The sequence below is a fragment of the Scyliorhinus canicula genome, chromosome 2 (genome assembly GCF_902713615.1).
Source record: "Scyliorhinus canicula chromosome 2, sScyCan1.1, whole genome shotgun sequence".
In the NCBI taxonomy this organism is placed as follows: Eukaryota; Metazoa; Chordata; class Chondrichthyes; order Carcharhiniformes; family Scyliorhinidae; genus Scyliorhinus; species Scyliorhinus canicula.
The window spans coordinates 240,774,619-240,787,369 of NC_052147.1; the positions used below are offsets into that span (position 1 = coordinate 240,774,619).

General features: G+C 47.0%; 1 protein-coding gene across 12 annotated transcripts in view; it reads right to left on the minus strand.

Moving 5' to 3' along the window:
* nckap5l (NCK-associated protein 5-like) overlaps nucleotides 1–12,751 on the minus strand; it is an 837,372-nt gene that overhangs the window by 444,755 nt on the left and 379,866 nt on the right. The window contains exon 1 of one of the 12 annotated variants that reach the window (XM_038789870.1): nucleotides 11,244–11,326. The exons of 9 other annotated variants lie outside the window; for them this stretch is intronic. In XM_038789870.1, the coding sequence (XP_038645798.1) occupies nucleotides 11,244–11,263 (20 nt within the window). In that variant the 5' untranslated portion in view covers nucleotides 11,264–11,326. Of the gene's footprint in view, nucleotides 1–11,032; nucleotides 11,146–11,184; nucleotides 11,327–12,751 lie in introns of those variants that run through there. 2 more of the 12 variants (XM_038789872.1, XM_038789871.1) reach the window with 2 other exon arrangements.

Here is a 12,751-nt window from a genome sequence, read left to right on the forward strand (position 1 = left end):
CAGGTATCAATTCAGGTGTATTTGGAATATTTCAAGTTGATGCCCTCCCCAACTTCCATTCTTTAGCCAATCCAGGCAGCTTTAGAAGTAAAGATCTTGAGAGGCTTCCTTTAATATCTTCTGCAACGGGACTTAACTAATAGTCATGCTCAGACTCCCCAACTGTCGCTTTTTAGGAATGATAATCACTTAGTGCGATTTCAAGGGGGCTGGTTTAGCTCAGGGCTAAAGTAGACCAAGGCCGGCCAGCAGCACGGTTCATTCCCGTACCAGCCTCCCCGAACAGGCGCCGGAATGTGGCGACTATAGGCTTTTCACTGTAACTTCATTTGAAGCCTACTTGTGACAATAAACGATTTTCTAATGTCTCAAATTCTGATAGATCACTTTCAAAATAGGCATGGCTCATCATGTTTCAATGGGTGTGCACCATGGTTACTGTTACTAATCCTAAATGTCACCGCGAACCTCACCCAACATTCTGTGCATTGTGGTGGAATTTTAATATACTACTTCATGTAGTTGTAAGATTTATAATCTCAATCCCACACACAGTGAGTTCCTGATCCCAGCTGTGCTGTCAGAGGCAGATACAAAGCAGGCCCACTGATGGAGGGAAAATCATCCTCAACCCACAATCTTGGATCGGTAGAAGCTAGTAACGGGTTTGACAACAGGAATGGCAGAAGGATTGGACAATTAAAAACGTGTGTGAAAGAGAAAGCGTGGAATAAAATTGAACAGCTACAAATATGAATTTCACATAATACAATTCCGTTTGAATTCCCCAAGCTGCTCACGTTATTTTCTAATCTTTTACATTGCACTGAGATTAAAAGAATCAGTGGATTTAAATCCAATGAGCTGTATTTTTGTTTCATCAAAAGCAGAGATTAAAGCTATTTTCGCTGTGTTAATTATGGCCACAAGCAAAAAGGAGATAATGTGCATTGGGAAATGTACAATGTCACTCAATGCAAATTTGTTAGTGGGAATAAGTAATGAGGCACCTGACCACAATCACGTTAATGCTCATCACGCAGCTGACAAGGATGTAAGAACCTACGAAACAGAAACAAGAGTAGGCCATTTGGGCCATCGAGACTACCCCACCATTCAATAAGATTGTGACAGATCCTCTATCTCAACTCCACTTTCCCATGACCCAATTCCTTTGATTCCTTCAGTGTCCAAAAATCCACTAATCGCAGTCTTGAATCGAGATGTAAAAGTCACCTGACGCTGAAATTGACTCGATGCTTATTGGCTCCACAAATCATGGTTTTGCAGATACTCAGTGGATAAGTTAGGTCCTCTTTTCAGTCATGACATGACATGCTTATTAGTCAGCCTCAATTTTCCCCCCTCCAAATGGATGTTTTATTAATTAGTACCTTATAACTGAATGTGGGGGAACAAACGGGCAAGATGGACTAACAGGCTACAGGGATCAAGCAAGTTAAGGAGGCCTTTTGCCTAAGATCAAGTGTAGTATCTGCTGTACCTTTTGGCTCAGATCTGGTATGTCTCTCTTGTGGGGACCATGAATTGGATTCAATTTGAATTGTTTTTTGGAGCAGGCAAGGAGCAAGATTCGGGGTTCGCCCCTGATCACACTCTGAGCCCTGGCTTTATAACTCAGAAACTGTAATAAAGAAAAGAGCTGTGATGCAAAGATGCGAGGGAGTTTAAGACATGGTCACACAGAGCAGACTCTGCCTGGCGAACAGTAAATGTGGTGAACACCCACACCAGCAGTTCATTTCTGTACTTGCCATGTCGGCCAATCCCTTTTCTTCGAGAGATTTTAGCGAGATTTCCATGGTTAACTTATATACCGACTTCGACAATACTCAATGACTGAGGACCCACATTCCTCAAGAGATAGAACATTTCAAAGATTCATAACGCTCTGACTAAAGAAATTTCTCCCAATCTCAGTCTTAAACGCTCAACCCCTCACCCGGAGACTATCCAGTCAGGAGAAATTCTTCTCAGCAACAATTCATTCAAGCCCACTATCCCTATCATGCAGATCAACAGGATCACACTCATTGTTTTAAACTCCAGGGAATACAAGCCCACTCTTGCAATCTCTCTCATATAGCCCTTTTATCCCAGGAATCAATATAGTGAGCCTTCTGTCACCTCCTTAAGGCTATGTAAATCCTTCTTCAGATAGGAAAACCAAAACTATGCACAGTAATCTAGGTGTGATTTTAAAACACCCTATATAACATACAGCAAGGCTTTCCAGCCCTTATACAGCAAACACATTGCAATGAAGCCTAGCGTACCATTAGCCTTTCTAAGTGCAGTACCTGCATATTAATTTTCTGTAACTGTTATGCAAGGGTCCCCAAAATCCTCTGCATATGGACATTCATACGAGTCTCGCAGCATTAAAAAAAATACTGCTTTTTTATTCTACCTGACAAAGTGGATAATTTCACATTTTCCCCATATTATACTCCACATGCCACCTTCATATCCACTCACTAAATTGGTCTGCATCTCTTTGCAGCCCCCATACATCCTCGCCACATTTCTTTTCCCACTTATCTTTCTACCATGAGAACACTTTGATACATTGCACTTGGACCTCTCATTGCTATAGATTGTAAATAGTTGAGGCACGAGCACTGCTCCCTTACAGCACCAATAAATTACAGAAAATCAAATTACTGCGGATGCTGGAATCGGAAACCAAAAGAGAAAATGCTGGAAAATCTCAGCAGGTCTGGCAGCTTCTGTAGGAAGAGAAAAGAGCTCACGTTTCGAGACCAGATGACCTTTTGTCAAAACTGAGAGGCACAGAAACTGGGAAATATTTATACTGTAAGTAAGAGAATGAAAGATGAGTCACAGCCACAGAAACCCAGGGAAAGAGTGCGAATGGCAGTCCCCAGAGAGAATAAAAGGTGTGAAAGGCCAAACAGCAGAGAAACTAAAATCAGAGGGCTGGCTGTGACAGATGCAGGGAGGAAGGGGTCAAGGTGGGGTAGAGCTAATCATCTGAAGATGTTGAATTCGATGCTGAGACCAGAAGGCTGCAGCATGCCTAACCGGAAGATGAGATGCTGTCCCTCCAGTTTGCATTGAGCTTCAACTGGAACATTGCAGCAGGCCAAGGACAGACATGTGGGCATGGAAGCAGAGTCATGTGTTGAAATGGCAAGCAATGGAAAGGACAGCCCTGAATGCGCACTGACCGGAGGTGCTTAGCAAAGTGATCACTTCACAGCTTCACAAATGCTTCACAGCTCCAGGGTCCCAGGTTCGATTCCCAGCTGGGTCACTGTCTGTGTGGAGTCTGCACGTCCTCCCCGTGTGTGCGTGGGTTTCCTCCGGGTGCTCCGGTTTCCTCCCACAGTCCAAAGATGTGCGGGTTAGGTGGATTGGACATGCTAAATTGCCCGTAGTGTCCTAAAAAGTAAGGTTAAGGGGGGGGTTGTTGGGTTACGGATATAGGGTGGATACGTGGGTTTGAGTAGGGTGATAAGGTTCCCCACGGTCGGCTATTGCAGAAAATACGGAGGCTGGGGATTGAGGGTGATTTAGAGATGTGGATCAGAAATTGGCTAGTTGAAAGAAGACAGAGAGTGGTAGTTGATGGGAAATGTTCAGAATGGAGTTCAGTTACGAGTGGCGTACCACAAGGATCTGTTCTGGGGCCGTTGCTGTTTGTCATTTTTATAAATGACCTAGAGGAGGGCGCAGAAGGATGGGTGAGTAAATTTGCAGATGACACTAAAGTCGGTGGAGTTGTAGACAGTGCGGAAGGATGTTGCAGGTTACAGAGGGACATAGATAAGCTGCAGAGCTGGGCTGAGAGGTGGCAAATGGAGTTTAATGTGGAGAAGTGTGAGGTGATTCACTTTGGAAAGAATAACAGGAATGAGGAATATTTGGCTAATGGTAAAATTCTTGGCAGTGTGGATGAGCAGAGGGATCTCGGTGTCCATGTACATAGATCCCTGAAAGTTGCCACCCAGGTTGATAGGGTTGTGAAGAAGGCCTATGGTGTGTTGGCCTTTATTGGTAGAGAGATTGAGTTCCGGAGCCATGAGGTCATGTTGCAGTTGTACAAAACTCTAGTACGGCCGCATTTGGAGTATTGCGTACAGTTCTGGTCGCCTCATTATAGGAAGGACGTGGAAGCTTTGGAACGGGTGCAGAGGAGATTTACCAGGATGTTGCCTGGTATGGAGGGAAAATCTTATGAGGAAAGGCTGATGGACTTGAGGTTGTTTTCGTTAGAGAGAAGAAGGTTAAGAGGTGACTTAATAGAGGCATACAAAATGATCAGAGGGTTAGATACGGTGGACAGCGAGAGCCTTCTCCCGCGGATGGAGGTGGCTAGCACGAGGGGACATAGCCTTAAATTGAGGGGTAATAGATATAGGACAGAGGTCAGAGGTGGGTTTTTTACACAAAGAGTGGTGAGGCCGTGGAATGCCCTACCTGCAATAGTAGTAAACTCGCCAACATTGAGGGCATTTAAAAGTTTATTGGATAAGCATATGGATGATAAGGGCATAGTGTAGGTTAGATGGCCTTTAGTTTTTTTCCATGTCGGTGCAACATTGAGGGCCGAAGGGCCTGTACTGCGCTGTATCGTTCTATGTTCTATGTTCTATCATTGCTCGGCACAACATCGAGGGCCGAAGGGCCTGTTCTGTGCTGTACTGTTCTATGTTCTATGTTCCATGTTCAATCTATGTTTGGTCTCTCCGATATAGAGGAGACCACATTGCGAGCAGCGAATGCAATAAACCAAATTGAAAGAGGTGCAAGTGAAACCTGGAATGAGTGTTTCAGGCCTGGGATGTTAATTATGGACGAGGTAAAGGGGCAGGTGTTACACCTTCCGTGATTGCATGGGATGGTGCCGTGGGTGATGGGAGAGATACTGGGTATGGTGGAGGAGTGGACCAGATTATCTCAGAGGGAATGGTCTCTGTGGAATGCTTACAGGGGGAGTGAAGGGAAGATGTGTTTGGTGGTGGCATTGTGCTGGATCTGGGGAAAATGGTGGAGGATACGGAGGCTGGTGGGGTGAAATGTGAGAACGCAGGGACTCTATCCTTGTTCTGGGAGGGAAAGGAGGGGTTATGGGTAGTGGCGCGGGAGATGGACCACACACTGTTGAGGGCCCTGTCAACAACTGGAGGTGGGAAATCACGGTTGAGGAAGAAGGAATATATTTTCGAAGCACCACTTTGGAGAATGGCATCATCAGGACAAATACGACGGAGGCAAAAGAGCTGAGAGAAATGGATGGAGTCCTTGCAGGGTGTAGGGTGCGAAGAGCTGTAATCCAGATAGCTGTGGGGGTCAGAGGGCTTGTAATAGATACTAGTAGTTAGCCTATTGCCGGAAATGGAGACAGTAAGGTCAAGGAAGGAAGGGAAGTGTCTGAGATGAACCAGGTGAAAGTGATGGAGGGGTGGAAACTGGAAGCGAAGTTGATGAATTTAATTAAATCTTGCCAACCTGAAATAACCCGTTTATTCCTGCCATCTCTTTCAGTCCATTCACCAGTCCTCAATCCAAGCTAATGCATCCTTTGAGTCCCAGTCTTGTGTAACAACCTCTTGCAGAGTTGTACTTGTCTGGTTCCATTCTTGTCTATCTAATCGTAGGCAGAGTATCACTTGTGATGGCTTCTCTTCCCGCTCCCACGCAATTACCTGTGCTGCCCCACAAGGAAATAACCTTGGCCCCCTCCTATATCTCATCTGCATGCTGCCCCTCAGCGGATATTATCTGCAAACACAGCATTTGTTTTCACATGTATGCTGACGATACCCAGCTCTAGCTCATCACCATTTTTCTCAACACCTCCCCGGTTACTAAATTAACAGACTAGTGAATCTGCATCTAGGATTGGATGAACAGAAATTTTCTCCAATAAAATTTTATGAGGACTGAAGCCGTTTTGTTCCTTCCTGGCTTCAAACTCCGTAATCTTCCTTCCTGGCTTCAAACTCCCTTCCCTAAATATCGACTCTATCCCTCTCCATGGCAACTGTCTGAAGGTAAACCAGATTGTTCATAACCTTGATGTCATATTTGATGCCAAGATGAGCTTCCAATCTCATAATCCATCTTCATTACATTTCCCGACTTCATCAGTCTCATCTATCCTGATGCGGAAGTCTCGTCCATGTGCATTTTCTACCGCTAGACTAGACTATTCGAATGGCCTTCCAAGTTTCTACCCTCAATAAACATGAGGACTAGTTTGCACCAAATGCAATCTATCCATCACCCCAGTGCTTGTTGACCTATCCTAACTCCTGATTAAACAATGCCTCACCTATTAAAAAGCTCATCCTTCTTTTCATAGAATCCCCACAGTGCAGAAGGAGGCCATTCAGCCCATTGAGTCTGCACTGGCTCCCTGAAAGAGCACTCCACCCAAGCCCAGCTCCCGCACTATCCCAATAACCCCTTAACCTAACCTACACATCTTTGGACTGTGGGAGGAAACCCACGCAGACATGGAGAGGATGTGCAAACTCCACACAGTCACCCATGGCTGGAATTTTCAATCCGTTCATGTCCTGACCCTTCCCTATTTCCAGCCCGACAAACCTCAGAGATGTCTCGTTCCTCTAATTCTAGTTTCTTAACCATCCCTGACATTAGCCACTTTCACTATTGGTGGATGGGACTTCAGCTTCCTTGCCCCTTAGCTCTGGAATTCCCTCCTTAAACCTCTCTACTTCTCTGACTTGCTTTCCTCCTTTAAGATATTCCTTAAACCTAGAACGATCCAGATCGTGCCGGACGCAATGAGTCGGATGGGGCACATGGAGCCCCCGCAAGGAAGCCCAGGACAGCCGACCGACCGAGGGCCTTGGTGGTCCACTTTCTCCGGCTTGCTGACAGGGAACGTGTGCTGCGATGGGCCAAGGCGGAGAGGAGCAGCAGATGGGAGAACTGCGAGGTGCGCATTTACCAGGACTTGGGAACGGAGCTGGTCAAGAGGCGTGCAGGATTCATCAAGGTAAAGGCAGCCCTCTACAAAAAGGAGGTGAGGTTTGGAATGCTGTATCCTGCAAAGCTCTGGGTTACCTTTGAGGAACTCCACTACTATTTTGAGACACCCGAACAGATTTGGACCTTTATTAAAGATAAGAAACTGGACTTGAACTAATGGGCACTTGGTTCCTTCAGTGCTGTACAGTGGCGGTGGTCTGTTAACCTAATTTGCTCTGATTAGGTGTGGACTTTTATTAAAAGAAGAAGCTGGACTTGAACTAAAGGACTTTGGGCTCTCAGAGCTTTTGTGTGGCGGCGGTTTGTTAAACTATCCTGTACTGTAATGTTTTATCCAAGATTGTTTTCAGCCTGGACAGAGTGGGGGCTGGAGGGCGCACTGCTTAGGGTGTTTTTGGGGGATTGCAACAAGGGGCGGGGTTGGGGAAAGAGAGGGGCCCTGCAAAGGGGGGCCTGCACTTGGTACCTTTTGGCGGGAGATCGGGGCCTCTGATGGGGGATGGGCTAGGGGCTGGTTACGGGACTTGAAAGGGCACGGTGGGATACAATTAGGTTAATGGGTCGCTGGTGTGTGGGGGATGGGCCCGAGCGCTCGGACGGGAGACAGGCAGGCGCCAAGGACAGGGGTCAGCGTAGCTAGCGTAGGTCAGGGAGCACCAGGGAGTTGGAGGTGGGGCGGGGCGGGCTAGGGCCAAGCGCAGGGCTGACCTGGCCGGTCAGGCCTTGGGGGGCAGGGGAGGCCGGGGGGGGGGCGGGAAAAGAAGGTTAGGGTCACGTTAGTTTAGTTGAACACGTGTGGCATGGGCAAATAGAGCTGGCAGGGGAAGTGCCCTATTAACATGTTTATTCTTTCCCACTTTTCGTTTTCACTATGTTAAGGCTCTTTGCAGAGGGCCAATTTTCTCTCTGTAACTGTTACAAATTTGTGTTCAATAAAAAACTCAAAAAAAAAACAGAAACAAAAATAAAAACAAAAAAAAAACAATCCATCGTCCTTAAGGATCTGTGGACATCAACCCCAAAGCCATGGGCGGGATTCTCCGCAACCGGTGGTGCGGGCAACTCCGGCGCGAAGGAGTGGCGTGAACCACTCCGGCGTCGGGCCACCCCGAAGATGCGGAATCCTCTGCACCTTCAGGGGCTATGCTGGCTGCCGAGTGGTTTGCACCGCACCGGCTGGCGCAGAAGGGACTTGGAGCCACGGCAAATGGCGGCGAAGGGCCTCCGCCAGCCGGCGTGAGTTGGCGCATGCGCGGGAGCACCTAAGAGTTCTGGCGTCATCCCAGCGCCTGCACGGGGGGGTTCATCTCCGTGTTGGCCATCGCGGACTGATACAGCGGCCGACGCGGAGGAATAGCGCGCCCCCACGGCACAGGCCTGCCTGCGGATCGGTGGGCTCCGCACGGGCCAGAGCATCGTGGGGCACCTTCCGGGGCCAGATCCCCCCCCCCCCCCCCCCCCGAGAACCCTGGAGGTCACCTGCGGAGCCAGGTCCTGTTGTAATCTACGCCAGCGGGACCGGCGGTAAACAGGCGGCCACTCAGCCCATCGTGGGCCGGAGAATCGCTTGGGGGGGGGGGGGGCTGTTAGCGGCCGCCAACCGGCGCGGTGCGATTCGCACTCCCGCCAAATCCCCGACACCGGAGAATTCGGCAGCCAGCGGGAGCAGGATTCACGCCACCCCCCCCCCCCCCCCCCCCCCCCCCCCCCAATTCTCCCACCCGGGGGGGGGGGGGGTCGGAGAATCCCGCCCCATATATTCCTCCACACTCACCATATCCTCCGATATTTTGGATGAAATTTGTGGTGAGTTTGTGGGAAGAAATTAAGACAGCAGTTTTAGTCTTGCCAATATTTAATTGGTATAGATTTCTGCTCATCCGGTAGTGGATGTAAGTTCAGCAATAGTGTTGAGAGACATGGTGCTGAGGTAGAACTGGACATGGTCAATAAAGAGTGCCATCGACTTCAGGAAGCGTAGCACAACACAAACCCCCGTCTACATCAATGGCTCCGAAGTAGAGATGGTCGTTAGCTTTAAGTTCCTGGGGGTCACCAGTCTGTCCTGATCCACTCACATTGATGCAACAGTCAAGAAAGTCCAACAACATCTCTACTTCCTACGGAAGCGAAAGAAATTCGGTATGGCTGCATCAACTCTCAAACTTCTACAGATGTGCCATAGAGAGCATCCTATCCGGCTGCATTACAGCTTGGCATGGCAACTGCTCGCCCCAAGATCGTAAGAAACTGCAGTGTGGTGAACTCAGCCCAATGCACCACACAAGCTTGCCATCCCCACATTGATTCTGTATACACCTCCCGCTGCCTCAGGAAGGCAGGCAGCATTATCAGAGACCCCTCCCACCTAGACATTGCCTTCTTCCAGACCCTTCCATCAGGCAGAAGGTACAGAAGTCTGAAGAACCGCACATCCAGACATAGGAGCAGCTCCTTCCCCACAGCTACTAGACTCCTCAAAGACTCTTCCTCGGACTGGTCTGTTTCCTGTAAGAACACTATTCACGGCGCCCTATGCTGCTCTTGTTGGCCTTGTTCCGTACATTAATCAATCACTATCTGTTGATGTACCACTATCAATGTACTCTGTCGATTATTCTTTTGTCTACTGTGTACATACTGCATACGTTGCCTTGGCTGCAGAAAAATACTTTTCACTGTATCTCTCTAATGGGACTTTGTCACAACAGGTTGCTTCAAAGACAATGGGAGGAATTTGATCATTTTTTGACTGGACCGATTCAGTGACCGTGGAGAGGCTAGCGGCACAACGTGGAACACAATCGAATTCCATGGCTGGTCCGTGATTGACAAGCTGCAGCCACATACACACATTACAATCTCCACACACTCGTCCCAGCCAACAAGATGGCAATAGTTGTGCTGGAGCGTGCCCAGACAGCTCATGGGTCGACTGAGGCCATAGTGCACCTTGGACCTGGAGGGACACCTATACGACCCATGGCCCGAAGTTCACAGTGGGTTGTCAGCAGCATGCACAGCTACATAGCTGTCTTTCTGGCTGCAGCAATGGTTTTCTGTGTCTCCACAGCCCACCTCCTGGCCACCCCCTTAACCCTCAGGCCCTGGCAGAAGAACCACCCCCCCCCCTCCCCCCGGCCAGTGGCACAACTGTCAGCAAACAATGGCCATGTTAGACACTTTCCGTACCCCTCTCTGTCCCTCAGCTGCCATGATGCTGGTTTCACGATTTTTAAAAGCACAAGCGAACCGCAGCGTCAAGAACTCAGCCTATTGGAGGCGGAGAATCGCGGAGGCCCCAGAGAATACCAAGTCAGGCCCACTAATGATATGCAAATGGTGTTTACTGTACGTGTGTTGCGGACCGCAGTACGCCACTGTTGATGTGACAAGGAATTACAATTTGACGTCAAATCGGCACCCACCACCATTTTGGCGCGGAGCCTTTTCTCTGCCCAATCGCATTTCCCAATTTTGGCATCAGCCAATGGAGAATCCCATTCCCAATCTCAGAAAAATAACTACCAATCAGCCCATCCTATCTGCACCAGCTCCCCGAATGAGCAATTCACTTTGTGTCATTCTCCCCCCTTTGCCTCATAACCTGGCTCATTCTTCCCTTTTTCGAAACTTTTGTCACTTTTTCTTTTTTGCCAATCTCTTTCAACCTATACTCCTTTGCCCTCAGTCTTTACTTCATGTACTCTGTCCAGGACTCCACTTAAAGTCCATTAAAATAACTTGCATAAGATTGACACTGGGAAATAGTGCCAGCAGTGAGTCAGGTTCGCAGGTGGAAATCCTTACCGGTTATATTCTGGTGGAATATTACTGAAATAGTATACTTTCAATTTAAAGTACCAATCTACAACGTATATAGTCATCAACATGGCAAATATAAAGTAAAATCATTGTCCTTAATTAATTAGGTCAGATGCTCCAGAAAAAAGAAATTAATTTTGAAAATTTCAGAAATCCTCTTCATACCTACTATAATATTCAATTACAGTAAAAGGCCTACCCGATTTGTTTTTCTTTTAAAACCGCTTTTCCATTCCATCATCCGTACAACTGTACGTAAACAGTTTTCGATGCACAGTTAAACCTAGGGTGTTGAAGTTAGTTTTGACGGTCAACAATTAAAATCTTCAGTGTCGTTGAAACGATACTCACCAAACAATTAGTTGATTGTTTGCCTTAACCCAGATTATATGGTACAATTGGCATTTTACCTTGCTAGAAAATCTGCCATTGGACGCTTTGCATTTTAATTTTTAGTCCGGTAAGCTTCCTAAAGCAGGATATCCTCTCAGTATAATTTCTGGTTTCACGTTCTCGTTTCTCAGTTCCCTCCACCAAGGTTACCGTGGAAACTTCTGTTCTTTCAGATCACTCAGTTGCTACTTTGTAATTTTTTCCCCGACAACCTAGCTGAAAAACATCCATTAAGAAGCATGTGAATGTGCTATTTTCTGAAAATTGTTTGCAGAATAGATGCAATGGCCCAAAATAAGTCAAGTCAAGTTGGCACAGGAGTGATGTAAATTGGGCAGGAACTATCTATTCCGAGACCTGTTTTGCCACCAAATTGTTTGTTTGAAGTACAGAATATGTGGACAATGTACCTGTTTTTTTTTTCTAGCATCAAGCACCACTGAAGCCTGGTGGAGGTCGTGGTGTTGGTAAATTTAAATGGTTAGTTTCTCTACAGTAGGGAAATGGATAAGTTCATATTTTGGCACTGCCAGCAACTGCCCTCTTCTCCACCTCACACTCCATAACCAGCCAGAGGTGGTCATTCTCGCTCTGCATTGAAATAGTGTGAGCATCTACCCTGGTCCTGATCCTGGGAAGTGGGCCAGGGTAGATCACCCCACACAATTCCATTGACAGCGAGGGGCTACCTTGGAAATGGTGGCCTGGTGTTTCCCATTGATTTTTCAAATCAAAACTGAAGTCACCAAGGAAGTAAAAATTACTGGAGAGATTTTAGCAAAAACCATTTGGTGTAACAATAGCAAGCCTGTCTACAAACAAAGAATTTCAAATACAATGATGGATTGGATTCAGCTGCTGAGATTTTAAAGAACATGGAAACATAGGAATTAGGAGAAGTGGGCAATTCAGCCCTTCGAGCCTGCTCTGCCATTCAATCAGATCATGGTTGATCTCCTCCTGGTCACATATCCATCTCCCTGCCTGTCCCATATCCCTTTAACCGGTTTGTTTTTAAAATCAGAAATATACCCATCTCCTTCCTGAAACCATTTAATGATTCGGCCTCCACCCCACTATGAGGCAGCAAGTTCCACAAATTCATAACCCTCTGCGAGAAGTAGTTCCTCCTCATCTCAGTTTTAAATCTACCGCCTCTCAACCTACATCTGTGACCTCTCGTTCTCTATTGACCCACAAGGGGGGAACATTTGGTCTACATTTACTTTATCAATCCCGCTTAGTATTATTTATACCACAATCAGATTCCCTCTCATTTTTCTAAACTCCAGCAAGTATAAACCCAAACTGTTCAATCTCTCCTATTACATCAAGCTTTTCATCCCCAGAATCAATCTGATAAACCTCCTCTAAACTGCATCCAATGCCACCACATCCTTCCTCAAATAATGACACCAAAAACTGGACACAATACTCCAGATGTGGTTTCACCAACACCCTATCCAATTGCAACAACACCTCTCTACTTGTATACTCCAATCCTTTTGCAATAAATGCTAACATT